This window comes from Vanellus vanellus (genome assembly GCF_965231255.1).
Source record: "Vanellus vanellus genome assembly, chromosome: 9".
Taxonomy (NCBI): domain Eukaryota; kingdom Metazoa; phylum Chordata; class Aves; order Charadriiformes; family Charadriidae; genus Vanellus; species Vanellus vanellus.
In genome coordinates, this window is record NC_138914.1 from 8,758,202 (window position 1) to 8,776,171 (window position 17,970).

The window sequence follows — 17,970 nt, forward strand, 5'->3', positions numbered from 1 at the left end:
AAGCGTTAAGCACACAAACCATGGAGCTGGGTATATCCACATGATCAAACGAATGAAACTGCCACCTTGCAGGGGAGGGACTCTTCTCCTTTCCTTGCAGGAAAATCCATCTTGTCATACCTAAATTCAAGATAAGTACCACCAACCACATTTCATTTTGCTCCTTTTGCTTTTGCCAGCCCTCTTTGAAAAAGCTACTGGTTTCAAACATTGTCAGTGTGGATGTTCAGGGCAGCAGTCACGGACTTACAACATCTCTCTATGGAGAGGAGCGAGTCGGGTTCAGGTATATTGGCTTTCAGAAGAATCCCGTTTACTCCAAGAACAGAAATAACCATACTTTTAGCTGCCATTATATATAAAAATGGCTACTTATTGGAATTTACTTTCCAGTTTCTACTTCAATAAAGCTCACTAAAGAAGCAGTCAGTGCTCACCTCAAGGCTAATTCTCCAGTGTTAATTATTGGGTGTAAGAGAAACTATTTTGTTGGTTTCTAATTTAAATGAATGACTGTTTTTAATGCTTAAAACCAGCATGTTCTTATGCTTCCTACAGATTGTTTCATGAAGTACTGGGAGAAAAAAAATCTGTGTGTAATCATTCATGCATAACCTAATATAAACAACATGGAAATACAGAACAGCAGCTTTCCACAATGTTCTTGCTGAGGAGAAATACCCCCTCCCAGCCCAATTGCACTACTTCCCTGGGGCACTACAGCAATTGCTTGTATGGAAAACATAATATTTTCAGATGGTAATGAGCAGAGAAAGCGTCTTTAACCCATCAGTTCTCCCTGAACCTCCAATAAATAACCCAGGGACTGGAAGCACTCCAATTGATCACAGTTGGAGTATTTCTGCTATACGGTAACTATTTTTCAAAATGGTGTATGAATGCTGCGCTCATTAAAATGACACATAATCTACAATACAGTGTCCAAGTCCACTCATTATCTATATTGATATTTTGTATGTATCTACTATTCTGCTAGGCACAATGTGCACGAGGCTAACTGAACCTCTAGAGTTTGCTAATGGATTATTCCTGGGAAGTCAGGGTTTGCTTCTACGTATGTTGGGTTATTGAAAGACATTTTGGCCACACATTTTGATTCTTCCAGAATGTATGTAAATCACAAACAATCAGGTAATTATTCTTTACACCATACATTTATGCCTACAACATGCCTCCAAGACTATTTTCTATTGCATTACAATTCACGAAAAAGTCTATTATTTTGGATTTTCTCACTGGAACATCATGCAGACCCCTGCTTCACATGATTATGTTACTCTGGAGGGCATTATGTGGACTGAAGATAAGTTTACAATGGCACCTCATCTCTGACCACCTCTGCAACACCTATACCACTTTGTCTAATAAAAACTAATTAAAAGAACTGCTAGAACACGACACAAATTTCCAATATGCTTTTGTACTAATTAGTGGGATCAGGCTTTCTTTCCTGCTTCAAAAAACACCATATAGCTCATTTACCTGATGAGAGTATTAAATACACTAATAACCTTTATTCTCTATTTAAAAGTAAAAATCTATCAACTTCAAGTCCCTGAAAATAAAAACCAACTTCTCATTTTCATGCTAGCAATAACCCCAGTACAACTCTGCCAAGAAAACAACTCTGAACCACACATACGTGTGTGCACGTGCTTTTATGCATGCGTGTGTATCTGCATTCCTACCTGTCTATTAACATTACCCGCCACATTCATGGCAGCTCTCCCACCAACCACCTACAACCAAAACGAGCAGCTAATAAGCAGTTTCAAGTAGATTAAGCTCTCGTAATGTGAACGAGGTACCGCGGTGAGAAACACACAAGAACTCACCAAAGGCCATTTCCACTTGCATAGAAGAGAGACGGAGGGACAGCTCGTGCTTACCCAGCTGCACTCAAAGCTTTATTGGGTACAACTATGAGACTTTGGAAAAGAATCTTCAGTAATTCCACTGCTAAGAGCACTCACTTTAAAAAAAAAAAAAAAAAAAAAAAGGGCAATCATTTCACTACGTTATTAAAAAACAACCACACAAAAAAACTTTGAAAAGCCTCATGTTTTACCACTGCTTGAGAATCACATCTGCTAACTTGAGTAATGTCACTACGTTGGTTTCAGGACTCCTCTGGCATTTAATATAATTTTAAAAGCTGGCTCTCTCTTGGGTTTACTTAAAGTGGGTTGGGGTACTATGGATTTTTTTCACTTTGTCCTCAAAAAATAAGGAATTCTGATTCTTCCTGGGCACATTCTTTCCCCTATACTTTTGAAAAGATCCTAAAGACCTTTCCAAAGGTACTTCTGCTGTCTAAAAGCATGCAAGTGTTAGACACACATCTATTTTCTGAGCAGCAGTTTACTGATTTGTAACTGGATATAAAATGTTACTGTAATATAGATTAGTTTTCAGTTATTGTCCCTGAAGTTTATCTTTTCTTGCCTTGTTTTAAAAAATGCTTTTTTTCTTTTTCTTGCTATGAGACTAAGATTGAAAATACAGCTTTTGGAAGAGGTATTTCCATAGCTGTGTAAGGCCACAACCTATAAGAACACCTTGCAGTCTGTGATACCCTGTTTGTTTCATTTAAGAAATTACTAAAAAGAGAATCAAAATAAGTGTATTCAAGTGAAGATGTTAACTAGAAATCTACAAGAGCTCCTCACAAAAATGGATATAGTATGTTCTCAGGGAAAAATTAAAGCCTTGATTATATTATGTTTTGGTTATATACAGTAAAAAGTAACAAGCAGAAGGTAAAGACTATATTCCCTATGTAAAGAGTATTTTTCTTAAAGGACAGTAGAAATCCAAACCACAGAAAATGGCCTCTAAAAGGTAACAATTTTCTTACTTACAGCTGACGTGTCCCACTATCTCACAGGCAACTGGTCAGAAGCAGATTCTAGATGCATTTCCCAGTGTAAGGCAAAGCTGACTTTGAAAATCGGGACATTTGCAGTCTTCAAACAAAGCACAACAAGACAAAACCAAACCGCAACAGATATCCCAGGAGGATATCTTCAGAGTCTCAAAAGTTCTGTGAAGAGTCTGCTCCGTTTGTTCAAATGTCCTCTGGGTCATCTCCCTGTGGGTTTCTTTTATAACTGCTGTCTTTCAAGTACAAATGTGATAGGTACTCAGAAATGATGGCAGATGATAAGTTAGACAAGCATGCATTGAAAAAGGGAACTACAGATTTAACCACAGGATGGAAGGCTCCATACAAGCACACAGTTTAGCACAGAAATGGTTTTACGTTATTTATTAAGTGGTAATTATATACCATAGCCTGATAATTCTCTAATAACTTTGCAAGAGGAGGAATGTTTAAGGACTGACTGCAAAGAAATAACCTATAGACAACTATCTACCGATCACAGCTGATATTGCAGGTTTTCCATCCCCTGGAAAATGAAATCCAAACATTGCTGGAAAACTACGCAGGTTTTGTCCAATGGTTTTATACCATCTAGTCTAATGCTGTTGCTCTACAGCCATGTGGACACCAGTGGTATTTTGAGAAGTTACCAGTACCAGAGCAAGACCACCTTCCTAACCTTGTGTTTAGAGCTATGAGCTGTGATCCACAGGGTTGGGTAACACAGGATTACATCAGGACAAGCAGCAGAAACCAACCCAAGGGCCTAGAGAAAACCCCACAGAAAGTTGGGCTATACGTAATCACAGAATCCCAGAATCACAGAATGGTCAGAGTTGGAAGGGACCTCTGGAGGTCTAGTCCAACACCCCTGCCCAAGCAGGGTCACCTACAGCAAAAGTAAAGAAGTGCCTCCTCATGTTAAGATGGAACTTCCCATATTCAAGTTTGTGTCCTATCACTGGGCACCACTGAAAAAAGACTGTTCCCATCCCCCTGGCACCACCCCTTGAAGTATTTATAAGCAGTGATAAGATCCCCCCTCAGTCTTCTTTTCTCTAGACTAAAAAGACCCAACTCCCTCAGCCTTTCCTCATAAGACGGATGTTCCAGTCCCCTCATCATATTTGTAGCCCTCTGCTGGACCCTCTCCAGCAGTTCCCTGTCTTAAACTGGAGACCCCAGAACTGGACACCATACTTCAGATGCGGCCTCACCAGGGCAGAGTAGAGGGGAAGGATGACCTCCCTCGACCTGCTGGCCACACTCTTCTTTATGCACCCAAGGGTGCCAGTCGCCTTCTTGGCCACCAGGGCACATTGCTGGCTCATGGTTATCCTGTTGTCCACCAGGAACCCCAGGTCCCTTTCCACAGAACTGCTCCCCAGGAGGTCAGCCCCCAACCTGTACTGATGCATGGGGTTATTCCTCCCCAGGTGCAGTACCCTACACTTGCCCTTGTTGAACTTCATATGGTTTCTCTCTGCCCAACTCTCCAGCCTGTCCAGGTCACGCTGTATGGTGGCACAGCCTTCCGGCGTGTCAGCCATTCCTCCCAATTTTGTGTCATCAGCAAACTTGCTGATGGTACACTCTAGCCCTTCATCCAGGTCATTGATGAACAGGACTGGACCCGGTACTGACCCCTGAGGGACACCGCTCGTTACTGACCTCCAACTGGACTCTGCACCACTAACCGCAACCCTCTGAGCTCTATCTGATAGCCAGTTCTCAATCCACCCCACTGTCCATTCATCTAACCCACACTTCCTAAGCTTGCCTGGGACGATGATGTGGGAGACAGTGTCGAAAGCCTTGCCGAAGTCAAGGTAGACAACATCCACTGCCCTCCCCTCATCCACCCATCCAGTCACACCATCATAAAAGGCTATCAGATTTCTCAGACATGACTTCCCCTTGGTGAATCCATGTTGACTACTTTTCCCGCTGTGAGACAGGCTTTTCCCATCTGCTACCAGCAGGCCTGGTGTTCTGTAAATCAGGCCATGATCAAAGAACCCAAAACCCTGCCGGTAGCATCAAGTTCAGAGCCAGTCATTGACCTGCTGGCTCTTCCCATTAACCCCCTCATCATGCCCTGAAACTGGAGGGGTAGAAGAAAACAAGACTCGGGCTCCCGATCCCTTAACCAGTCGTCCCAAGGCCCCGAAAGCTTTCTGCATTGCCCTTGGTGTTCTTCTTACTACATCATCACTGCCTACCTGAAACACTAAAAGGGGATAATAATCCGATTGCTGCACCAGGGACGGAAGCTTCCTCTTAATATCACTAACCCGGGCCACAGAGAGGCAGAAAACCTCCCTATATAGTGGATCTGGTCTACATGTTGGGTCTTCTGTCCCCTATTACAATAACCCGTCTTTTGTTTTTTTTTACTGAGGCAGTTTTGATTCGGGGGGTCGTCCGACTAGGCCTCGGTGATACCTCCAACCTGGAAGGATCATCATCCTCACCGTTGTTCAAGTCCCCTTGCACAGCACTGCATCTGTTCTGCAATGGGACTTCAGAAGGTGTGGTAGTTGTTGGACAGATGTGCCTGTGACGCCCGTTGCATTGGGCAGGAACATCTCAGCATTGCCCCATCCTCCACGCTACCCTGTTCAGCCGATCGGGGAGAGGAGTGGGAGCTCTCCGTAGAAGGGGCTCTGACTGCCTGCTGGGTTTCTGTCATGGGAGACAGGGTATGACTCCAGGCATCCATCTCCCTCTCGCATTCCCTGATAACCCTCAGCCTACCTACCTCCTCCCTGAGCTCCATCACTAAGCATAGCAGCTCCTCTACCTGGGCACACTGCCACAGGCATGCGCACTACTGCCGTCCGACTCTGGTTTGAGAGCAGGGCACACCCAGCAGCCCAATGCCTGGGTGGCAACGTGTTTGCACGGGAGCTCCGTCTGCGAAGCAGCATCAGAGCTGGTGCGTACACAGTTCATTGGGGCCACGGTTTTCTGCCGGGTTGGTACCATGGCTGCCTCACCAAGTTGGTGGAGTTGCAGCGCCTTTCCGTGCAACCTGTCACGCCCTGCTGGCCTGGTCCGTTCACCCACTCAGGGGTCTGCCCTTCCACCGTGCTCCTGGGTGATGCCCTGGGTCCACCCTCTGGCTGCCCGCTTGCCAAGCGAGCGGTGAGCTGGCTCACTGCGCTCCTTCACAGCTCCGGCCCTTTTCACTCCCAATCCCCTTCCCCAGTGCAGGCTTACCTGCACTGCAGCTGGTCTCCTCAGCAAGTGGAGTCATGGAGCTATAGGAAGGACAAGAAAGCGGCTAATGACTTACATTCATTAACAACCTTGGATTGCAAGTACAGAGAACCCTATTAAACCTTCAGGTGACCCAAGCTGGGAGAGGTGAGTGCTTTGAAGGCTTAACTAGAATTAAGAAAGTTCTTGACAAATTGGTGGAAATAGGGTGCAGTTCAATCTGGACAAGCTCTCAACTGCATTTAGGCACTATCAACTGTAAATTACTCGCTATAAATAATAAATTATCAACTGATCAGTTATCTGTTGCACAGAAAGTGGTCTGGTGTTTTGGAGGGTCATAAACTGAAGAGGAATCAACGATGTTATGCACATGTGAAAAAGGCACACCAAGCCAGCCAAAAGCCAGCGTCCGCTGCAAGGCGCATGAAGTAATCCTTCCGCTCTGCACAGCACTGATAAAGCCTCCACTCACGTGCACTGCGTCCTGCTCAGATACCATGCTTAAGAAAGCCATGGAGGATGAAGAGAAGCCAGTACACAACAAAGGATAGTACAGGGGCCTAAAAAGCGAGGAAACAACTCAAGGGAAGATTTGTGGAGAAACTTAACTTGTTAAGGCTTTCACATGCTCTCCAAGTCCGTTGGGCTGGGACTAGAAGATAAGGACAAGTAAAATTCAGGTTAGATATCAGGGAAAGCTTTCACTGTTAGGGATAGGGTGGCAGTGGAGCAGGCGCCCAAGGACTGAAAGAAAATCTGTCACTGAGCATCTATAGACAAACATCAATCAGGAATGAGAGTCATAATCAAATCCTGCCATCAGGAAGAGATCAATTAGGTGACCTCCTAAGGTCAGGCCAGCCCATATGTCTCTGAATCAACAACTAATTACTGGGCATACAGCTGACATGTACAGCAAAATGTTTCTGTAGAAAAGAGACAATTTCTGAAGGTGAAGCAGGAATCTAATAAGGAACAGTAGTCACCAAAAAAAAGTGTAAGAAAAAGTTATGTTCTTACACAGGTCTGACTACATTATTGTAGATCTAAGAAGTTTTTTTGGAATAGGTCATTCCAAAAAGCCACCTTTTGTTCTCATAAGCATTCTCCTGTCTGCAGCAAGGTGCTGATTTCTGAAGTGCTTAAGAGGCTGCATAGATCTGTGTGATGTTTCTTCCCAGTTGCCAAGAAACCTACAGCACTCTTTTTGCTAAGACAGAGGTTTATTCAGGCTTCCAAGGGAACCATGCTCCCGATTAACTCGCTTTTGGGTGAGCTCCTCCTTCAGGCTCCACTCCTTTGAACCCTTCCGAGATGCCTCCTCGCAGAAGCAGTACAGGAAGAAGTGACCAGAGCCCCAGCTCTCCCAAGCCCTGGGATGTGCAGTTGGCCAAATGCAGTGACATTTCAGTAATTTCACAGCAGTGAAAGCACAGTTGTGAGGAGGGAAGAACTGACCCCCCCTGAACTGTACCAAATCCCCAGGACTCCTGTGTTATCCCATCTTGTCTATACATAGAATAGAATCATAAAATTGTCTAGGTAGGAAGGGACCTTTAGGATCATCAAGTCCAACCATCAACCCAGCACTGCCCAAACTACCCCTAAACCATGCCCCTCAGCACCACGTCTACCTGGCTTTTAAATACCTCCAGGGACGGCAACTCCACCGCTTCCCTGGGCAGCCTGTTCCAGTGTTTCATAACCCTTTGGGTGAAGAAATTTCTCCTAATATCCAACCTAAACCTCTCCTGGCACAACTTGAGGCCTTTTCCTCTTGTCCCATCACCTGTTCCTTGGGAGAAGAGACTGACCCCCTCTCACTCCAACATCCTTTCAAGTAGTTATGTATCTCCACACAGTAAAGAAAACTTAGAATCAACCCAGGCTGAGAAACATAAACCTAACATTTAAACCACACTGAGTTGCTTCTCATAGCTCAGCCACTACGAACTGGTGGACATGGTCCAGCAGCTGCCAAAGCTCAATGCGGCCGCCGGGCTGTGCCGCTGACCCCTGCAGCGATCTCACAAGTGGTGTGTTGGGGTCATTGGCCCGTTTCCTTTCTCACGGTTGCTTCATTATCAATTTGTTTGTTTGTTTGTTTTTGTAAACTGAAATCGAGCCACAGTGTATCTTTTATGGTTTGTACTGTGTCTTTTGCAACTCCCTTCTTCCGTGCAGTACCCCTTGTCAGGACAAACGCTCATCTACCTTCCCCCAGCAGAGGACCATGGTGGGCAGACCTCTGCGGGCTCCACCCGCGGCTACTCACCACCCGACTCCGCAAAGCCCCCCCCCCCCCTGCCCCGGGACAGACACCACCCCGGCTGTCGGCCCCGCCGAGGCGGAGGCCTGCCCGGCAAACCGACCCCGCCGCCCCTCAGCAGCGCCAGGGCCCTCCCCTCGGCGGGGCGGGGCCAGCTCTCCCGCCGGAGAAAGGGGCGGGCCGGAGGGCGTCGAGCGTCTGACGTCATCGGGCAGCGCCGGAGAGAGAGGGCGGGCGGGCAGAGCCGGCTCCTCGGGCCTTCCACCGCCGCCTCAGCGTGCCGGGAGCCCCGCGGGTGGGTGCCTGCGGCCGGGGGCTTGTGGCCGGGGGGGGGTGGGGGGTCGGGGGTCGGGGGTCTCCTCGCGCCGGCGTTGGGGCGCGCCGGGGGGGGAGAGGGAGGAGGCCGGGGTCCCGCCGGCCCGGCCCGGCCCGGCCTGGCGCGGCTGACGGGTCGTGTCGCTGTTTCTCCCCCAGATGTGGGCTGAGGTGTTGCTTCTGCCCTGCAGGGCCGGGCTGCGGCTACTCCCGCCGCTGCGGCTGCGGCACCGAGCGCCGGGCGCCATGAAGCTTCAGTCTCCCCAGTTCCAGGCCCTCTTCACGCCGGGGCTCCGCAGCGTGGCAGGTGAGTGCGGCCTGGCACCGCCGGGGCGGGGAGGGGAGCCGGGCCTGGGCATCGGCGGGGCCCAGCCGCGACCCCTCAAAGCGTCCCCGCTTGCTGTGGCGTAAGGAGGAGCAAAATGCCGGCCTTAAGGGGTAGGGCGGGCAGTGCCGGCTTTGCGCCGGGCCTCCCGCCGCTGCTGCGGGGGCAGCCCCCATCCCCTTACCAGGCAAACGGGCAGAGGCTTCTGTGGGTGCTGAGGGGTGGCTGCCGTGCTCTGGGAGGTGTGTGGTGCTCTTCAGCTCTGGCCACTTTAAGGTGGCTCGAAGGATGCAGCAGAGCGTGGTGTTCATCAGCTGTTGTGGGGCATTTATTTCTCCTGAAGAAATTTGGATTCACGGTTCAATGTGCTTTGCCAGAAGTAAACCAAGTGCTTTTCACTGGTCAGCTGCTAACTGCTAAAAATGTTCCACAGCCCAGAGTCCCCCAGTGTCAATTAGGAACCTGTTAATATTTGGGTTATCAGAAATGCCCCAGAAAAATATATCAGAAATGACTGGGAAAATACGTGTGGGTACTCAGCTGTGTACCTACTTTGTGGGTTTTTTTTACCTACATACTTGTTGCTTACTGCATATTTGGGTATGTATCTTCATAGGTACATAGAGTATCTATACTTTAGACTAGATACCATCTATGAATTTAGTCTGTGAAAAGGTAAGTTATGGCTGAGTGTGCCATGTTTTTTATTTTAGAGAGTGATTTATGGTTTTCGCTTTCTTCCCAGAATTGTTTGAGAAGAAGAACTATGAGCTGAGAATAGCAGGAGGTGCTGTGAGGGATTTGCTGAGTGGAATGACGCCGCAAGATATAGATTTTGCCACTACAGCTACACCAGCAGAGATGAAGGAAATGTTCACATCTGCTGGTGTTCGCCTGATCAATAACAAAGGAGAAAAACATGGAACCATTACTGCCAGGGTTGGTTTATGATTTGACTTGTATCTTTTATAACTGTATCTGTGAATATCCGATAGAAAACTGGTAACGTGCTCCTTCTTTGCTAAAGTATCACAGTAAGAGTTTAAATGAGACCCTGCTTTGAAGTATGGAGTGATATTTTTTTTTTTGGTTACTCTTTGTTTGCAGTATTCAATTAATTACCATATTTTAATGAACGTTGCCTTTGCGTAACACATTCGTACTGCTGTGTCATCACTAGAAAAGAAAGGCTGCCCACATGTTCAGATAACGTGGGGAAGCTGATCCTGGTGTTTCCTGCTCCTGATTTCCCCAGTCTTGCCTCCTCTACCTTGTTCATTCCATCTTCTGCAGGACGATTTCTGCAGACTGTCTAGACAATAGATAATGCAAGGATTATTTTCAGGTGTTAGTATTTCTTGATTTTATGCTCTGTGTGAAAACACTGTACATGGTTTTATACAGTTAGTGTTCAAACTGGGTACATGCAAACAAACATGAGACTGAAAAAATATATAGCTTTTACATTTATATTAACAATTGTGTTGAAGTAACAATGTCTGTGGGATTTTCAGCTCCATGAACAGAATTTTGAAATTACTACTCTTAGAATAGATGTTGTCACCGATGGACGACATGCAGAGGTGGAATTCACCACTGACTGGGAAAAGGATGCTGAAAGGAGGGATCTGACTGTCAATTCCATGTTTTTAGGTAAATTCTTTCAAAAGCAAATACTTAGATGAGACACTGCTTTTCAAAATAAGCTAGTAAATTCTTTGTCTGTTCCTATTTTGTTTGTTTGTACTGCTATCAGCTGAAAAGTGTGTACAAATATGTGAGATGATCTGACAAACCAGGTCAAATCACACAACTTGTCTTCTGTATTTTCAAATGAGAGTGTTTAATTGTGCCAACTGTGTTTGTAAATTCATATTCTTCTATGTTTTTCTTATTTTTCTAGGTTTGGATGGGATGCTGTATGATTTTTTTAATGGATATGAAGACTTGAAAAACAAGAAAATCAGATTTGTAGGAAAGGCAAGTGAGAGAATACAAGAAGATTTTTTACGCATCCTAAGATATTTCAGGTACTAGGTTTTGCCTTTCCTAGATAAAGAAATGAACTAAGCATTGTAGAAGATTTCAGAAACATGCAAGAAGAGATCAAGATTTGTAATTGTCATATTGTTACATTTCCTCTAGTGTTACGAATTGGAATTTTTAACATTGTCATAGCATTGATTCTCTGAATAGCAGTAATAAGTGGAATGACTGTTCTCAATCTAACGTACAGAGGTTTTATTTGCGCAGGTTTTATGGAAGAATTGCAGAAAAACCAGGTGATCATGAACCTAGTACACTGCAAGCAATTAAAGAAAATGCTAAAGGTTTGGCTGGAATATCAGGAGAAAGGATTTGGGTGGAACTGAAAAAAATTCTTCTTGGAAACCATGTAAATCATTTGGTTCGACTTATGTATGAGCTGGATATTGCCCAATACATAGGTAAAGTGAAATGAAGATTGATTTCCTACTTCTATATCGTATACAAACACAACTGCAGCATGGCAGAGTGAGATAAAAATTGGTTTTACCCAGAAAGAAATTGAGGTTTTGTTTGTTTTTTTTTTCCTGTGTTAATGTCCACATTTCTTATTAACAGTCTTTCTTGCACTTTTTTGTGTTTCTCCCTTTAGGACTACCACTTGATGGAAATTTAGAGGAATTTGACAGAGTCACTAAAAATATTCAAAATCTGTGTCCAAAACCGATGACTGTTCTGACATCGTTGTTCAAGGTGAAGGATGATGTCACAAACCTTGATCTGAGGCTGAAAATCTCAAAAGAAGAAAAAAATCTTGGCCTTTTTTTAGTGAAGCACCGGCGAGAGTTAACCAAAGCTATGGGTCCAGAACCACTTCGACCGTATCAGGACTTCATAATGGATGTAAGTGTATTTTATATTGCTTTATTGTATTCTTCACAGTAAACTTCAGATTTCCAGTCTTACAGAGTAGCCGCAATAAAAGGGAGGGCCTTAGAGAGTCAAGTAAGAGCCGTTTCATCGGCTGGCTTGTTTATTTATGGCACCCAGGGTGGCACCTGGGAGCATGGTGGAAGGGCGGACCCCTGAGTGGGTGAACTGACCGGGTCAGCAGGGCGTGACAAGTTGCATAGAAAGGTGCTGCAACTCTACCAACTCGGTGAGGTAGCCATGGTATCTACCCGGCAGAAAACCGTGGCCTCAATGAACTGTGCACGCACAAGCTCTGATGCTGCTTCGCAGACGGAGCTCCTGTGAGAACTCATTGCCACCCAGGCGTTGGGCTGCTGGGTGTGCCCTGCACTCACGCCAGTGTCAGAGGGCAGCGGTGAGCATGCCTGTGGCAGTGTGCTCAGGTAGAGGAGCTGCTATGCTTAGTGATGGAGCTCAGGGAGGAGGTAGGTAGGCTGAGGGTTATCAGGGAATGCGAGAGGGAGATGGATGCCTGGAGTCATACCCTGTCTCCCATGACAGAAACCCAGCAGGCAGTCAGAGCCCCTTCTACGGAGAGCTCCCACTCCTCTCCCCGATCGGCTGAACAGGGTAGCGTGGAGGATGGGGCAATGCCGAGATGTTCCTGCCCAACGCAACGGGCGCCACAGGTACCTTCTGAAGTCCCATTGCAGAACAGATACAGTGCTGTGCAAGGGGACTTGAACAACGGTGAGGATGATAATCCTTCCAGGTTGGAGGTATCACTTAGGCCTAGTCGGACCACCCCCCGAATCAAAACTGCCTCAGTAAAAAAAAAAAAGAAACAAACAAACAAAAAAAAAAACCCCAAAAACAAACAAAAGATGGGTTATTGTAATAGGGGGGCAGGAGGCCCAATATGTAGACCGGACCCCATATATTGGGAGGTTTTCTGCCTCTCTGTGGCCCGGGTTAGTGATGTTAAGAGGAAGCTTCTGTCCCTGGTGCAGCAATCGGATTATTATCCCCTATTAGTGTCTCAGGTAGGCAGTGATGATGTAGTAAGAACACCAAGGGCAATGCAGAAAGCTTTCGGGGCCTTGGGATGACTGGTTAAGGGATCGGGAGCCCGAGTCTTGTTTTCTTCTACCCCTCCAGTTTCAGGGCATGATGAGGGGGTTAATGGGAAGAGCCAGCAGGTCAATGACTGGCTCTGAACTTGATGCTACCGGCAGGGTTTTGGGTTCTTTGATCACGGCCTGATTTACAGAACACCAGGCCTGCTGGTAGCAGATGGGAAAAGTAGTCAACATGGATTCACCAAGGGGAAGTCATGTCTGAGAAATCTGATAGCCTTTTATGATGGTGTGACTGGATGGGTGGATGAGGGGAGGGCAGTGGATGTTGTCTACCTTGACTTCGGCAAGGCTTTCGACACTGTCTCCCACATCATCGTCCCAGGCAAGCTTAGGAAGTGTGGGTTAGATGAATGGACAGTGGGGTGGATTGAGAACTGGCTATCAGATAGAGCTCAGAGGGTTGCGGTTAGTGGTGCAGAGTCCAGTTGGAGGTCAGTAACGAGCGGTGTCCCTCAGGGGTCAGTACCGGGTCCAGTCCTGTTCATCAGTGACCTGGATGAAGGGCTAGAGTGTACCATCAGCAAGTTTGCTGATGACACAAAACTGGGAGGAGTAGCTGACACGTCGGAAGGCTGTGCCGCCATACAGTGTGACCTGGACAGGCTGGAGAGTTGGGCAGAGAGAAACCATATGAAGTTCAACAAGGGCAAGTGTAGGGTACTGCACCTGGGGAGGAATAACCCCATGCATCAGTACAGGTTGGGGGCTGACCTCCTGGGGAGCAGTTCTGTGGAAAGGGACCTGGGGTTCCTGGTGGACAACAGGATGACCATGAGCTGGCAATATGCCCTAGTGGCCAAGAAAGCGACTGGCATCCTTGGGTGCATAAAGAAGAGTGTGGCCAGCAGGTCGAGGGAGGTCATCCTTCCCCTCTACTCTGCCCTGGTGAGGCCGCATCTGAAGTATGGTGTCCAGTTCTGGGGTCTCCAGTTTAAGACAGGGAACTGCTGGAGAGGGTCCAGCAGAGGGCTACAAATATGATGAGGGGACTGGAGCATCCTTCTTATGAGGAAAGGCTGAGGGAGTTGGGTCTTTTTAGTCTAGAGAAAAGAAGACTGAGGGGGGATCTTATCACTGCTTATAAATACTTCAAGGGGTGGTGCCAGGGGGATGGGAACAGTCTCTTTTCAGTGGTGCCCAGTGACAGAACAAGAGGTAATGGGCACGAACTTGACATTGGAAGTTCCATCTAAACATGAGGAGGGACTTCTCTCCTGTGAGGGTGGCAGAGCACTGGCAGAGGCTGCCCAGAGAGGGGGGGGAGTCTCCCACTCTGGAGCCATTCCAAACCTGCTTGGATGTGTCCTGTGCAACTGCTGGAGGTGCCCCTGCTCTGGCAGGGGGTGGCACTGGGAGACCTCCAGAGGGCCCTTCCAACCCTGACCAGTCTGTGATTCTGTGAACATAAAGCAGAAACTTTGCTATAGAACGATTCTTTTCCGTAGCTTTTCAAGAGGATAAATAGTAGCAGGCCTTTCTACCTTTTTTTTTTTTTTTCCTTTCTTTCTTTCCTATCTGAAATACTGAGCTTGTAAATTCATTTTTTAGAAATTATTTAAAATGAGCAAACAAACAAAAAAAAACCCCTGCATTTCTAGCAGTTCTGAGCACCTTCTGTTCTGTAGGGATTTTTTAACTGGATTTAAAAGCCTGCCTTTCAGTCAGGCTGAAAAATATCATATTCGGTCAACTGAAGCAGAAGTTTCCTGTGAGCATACCTAGGGAGTGACAGTTTGTGGTGCTTTCCCAGCTGATCTCCCGTTCAGCATTAAAACATGAGACACGATTTGGACCTGGAGGGACTCCAGCTTTTTATGTGAAATCCAGCTCCTTGAATTATGTATTGAAAGCCGGTGCAATTTGTGGAGCATGGGTTTGTGTTCTTTGTGAGGAGTACTGTTGAGTAGGCAACCGCTGACGTCCTTCCGCAGCAAAGTTCAAGTAGTTTTCAGGTGAAGTTCTGCACTTCTGTTGCAGTACCTGAGACTGAAGGTGAGAGGCGGCAGTCTCTGCAGTGAGCCCTGTCTTCCGCAGGAAAGGTAATAGTTCCTCTCCAGTTGGAGGTTGGAGATAATAGTCACAGCTATTAACTGGAATTCAAGAAGTCCCCAAGGATCTCCCAGTGCCTCCAGGTTAGGGCTGAGTTTTAAAACTTGTGAGTCAGAAGTGATCCTTGCTTTTGTAGTTTCAACTTGTTGTCCAGATGTTGCCTAAGAAGGTGTCATGGGAATAACGTAATGTTGAGCAGTTTGAGCTGTTTTCTAGTGTTCCATAGTGAATCCTCTCTTTTTTTCCCTTTTAGTCTAGGGAAGCAAATACAAATTCCAGAATCTGTGAGCTTCTAAAATACCAAGGAGAAGAAAATCTTTTAAGAGAAATGCAGGAATGGACTGTTCCTTCTTTTCCTGTTAGTGGCCATGATTTAAGAAAAATGGGTGTGTCTTCCGGGAAAGAAATTGGAACAGTGTTACAACAGTTAAGGGATGAATGGAAGAAGAGTGGATACCACATGGATAAAGAAGAACTATTAAGTTGCCTGAAGAAGTTATAAAATTGAATAATAGTGGAGAACTGTTCATGCCCTGTTCCAAGTGTAAATACCAGTAAATATTTTGTCACCATACTCGCAGCCAATAGAGTGTTTGTCGTATTTAAGATCTTCAGATAGTACGGTTTTCCTGTTACTGATTTGTAATTTCTGCAAGGAGAGGTTTAATTTTGTAGTGAAGTAAAACATCACTTGTGAAATTTTACATTTGTCACTTGTTTCCTTTTCCATTTCCTTTTCAGTTTCTTTTTTCCTTTTCCACTTCTGCTGCTGTTTCCTGCTCCGCTTCCTCATCCCCTTCCTTTTCTTTCTTTTTCCTTTTCTGTTTCCATTTCCTTTCCTGTTTTTTTTTTCCGTTTCTGTTTCCATTTCCTTTTCCATTTCCCTTCCCTTTCTGCCTCGGTTGCCTTTTCCTCTTTGACTTTCAATCTTACCCTGCCTCTTTGACCTTACACATTTGAGCTTTGACCTTACCCCTTTGACCTATGGCCTCTAACCCTGCCTTGCCTTTTTGTCCTTTGACCTTTGATATTTGACCTTTCCCCTTACATTTTTGACCTTACATCTTTGACCTTATTCTTTTGACATTTCCTTTTTCACCTTTAACCTCTCCTTACAGCTTTTACCTTTCACCTTGCACCTTACCTCTTTGATCTATGACCTTAAACCCTTTGACCTTACCCTACCCCTTTGTCATTTTATGTTTCACCTTACCTTTTTAACCTTTGACATCACACATTTGACCTTTGATCTTACCTCTTTGACCTTGCCTCTTTTTCCTTTGAACTTTTCCCTTTGACCTTACTGTGTCTCTGTGGCTTTATCTCAGACCTTTGACCTTTGACTTTTGACCGTACCTCTTTCTTTGACTTTTGACCGTACCTCTTTCTTTGACTTTTGACCGTACCTCTTTCTTTGACTTTTGACCGTACCTCTTTCTTTGACTTTTGACCGTACCTCTTTCTTTGACTTTTGACCGTACCTCTTTCTTTGACTTTTGACCGTACCTCTTTCTTTGACTTTTGACCGTACCTCTTTCTTTGACTTTTGACCGTACCTCTTTCTTTGACTTTTGACCGTACCTCTTTCTTTGACTTTTGACCGTACCTCTTTCTTTGACTTTTGACCGTACCTCTTTCTTTGACTTTTGACCGTACCTCTTTCTTTGACTTTTGACCGTACCTCTTTCTTTGACTTTTGACCGTACCTCTTTCTTTGACTTTTGACCGTACCTCTTTCTTTGACTTATGACCGTACCTCTTTCTTTGACTTTTGACCGTACCTCTTTCTTTGACTTTTGACCGTACCTCTTTCTTTGACTTTTGACCGTACCTCTTTCTTTGACTTTTGACCGTACCTCTTTCTTTGACTTTTGACCGTACCTCTTTCTTTGACTTTTGACCGTACCTCTTTGACCTTACACCTTTAAGCTTTGGTCTTACCTTGCCCCTTTGACCTTACCTTGCCTCTTTACCTTTATCTCTTTGACTGTACCCCTTGACCTTACCCTACCCCTTTGCCATTTTACCTTTGACATTACCTTTGGCCTTATTTTACCTCTTAACTTACCCTACCTCTTTGACTTTTGACCTTAGCTCTTTGACTTTTGACTTTACCCCTTTGTCATTTTACCTTTGGCCTTACCCTACCACTTTCACGTTTTACCTTTGACCTTACCTCACCTCTTTGACCTTACCCCTTTTACCTTACCCTACCCTTCCTTTCACATTGCACAGCTGCTGTGAGAGCAAAACATTCTGACCTAGGAAAACATGCTGCATCAACAGCATCACACAAGCCACCTGGTGTGTGCTTATTTGAAAATATTGGAAAACCAAGAAAAGCAGGGAGTTTACTCAAAAATGAAATTGCCAAGTCAACTGAGAGCTGCTCGCAGGCACTGCATTCTCATGCTGGTCTGCATGGCTACTGTCGTGGGGACAGAAAGGCACTACCATCATTCCTTCCCATAACACCTCTGGGACAGCAGCACTGAACACTGCGCCCAAACAGCCCATGACCACACAGTCTCAGCCACGAGGCAGCAGGAAGGACAGTTTGAAAACATTCATTAGGAAAAATACACTTGTGTAGTGTTTTGAGCCGCAGAGCACATTTCATACACTGAACTTGAGCCCTCCAAAGGCAAATTAGATTTTGGCACTGTGAGTTAAGCTAAAACTGTATATCTCAGTAATTCTTTTATATGTCCAGAGAACCTCCTCCTTGGAAAACTTGACAATTAAACCAGATGATTACCGAGATGCATTCCTGATGCTTCTGCTTGGACCACGTGAGCGCTGTCAGCCCCATGGCTATAACCTGGAGATCTAAACTTCCCTTCTT

General features: G+C 45.7%; 1 protein-coding gene across 1 annotated transcript; it reads left to right on the plus strand.

Annotated features, from left to right (window-relative positions):
• Positions 1–8,633: 8,633 nt before the first annotated feature.
• Positions 8,634–16,220, plus strand: TRNT1 (tRNA nucleotidyl transferase 1). The gene is made up of 8 exons (XM_082487534.1): positions 8,634–8,694; positions 8,874–9,021; positions 9,785–9,978; positions 10,554–10,692; positions 10,943–11,069; positions 11,293–11,486; positions 11,678–11,928; positions 15,379–16,220. The coding sequence occupies exons 2-8, from the start codon at positions 8,874–8,876 to the stop codon at positions 15,625–15,627; spliced, it is 1,302 nt and encodes a 433-aa protein (XP_082343660.1). The 5' UTR covers positions 8,634–8,694; the 3' UTR covers positions 15,628–16,220.
• The last annotated feature ends 1,750 nt before the right edge of the window (positions 16,221–17,970 follow it).

Coding starts and splice junctions, on each gene's coding strand:
- TRNT1 (XM_082487534.1), top strand. CDS start 8,874: ATGTGGGCTGAGGTGTTGCTTCTGCCCTGCAGGGCCGGGCTGCGGCTA. Junction 11,487..11,677: donor GGATATTGCCCAATACATAG/GTAAAGTGAAAT, acceptor TTCTCCCTTTAG/GACTACCACTTGATGGAAAT. Junction 11,929..15,378: donor ATCAGGACTTCATAATGGAT/GTAAGTGTATTT, acceptor TTTCCCTTTTAG/TCTAGGGAAGCAAATACAAA.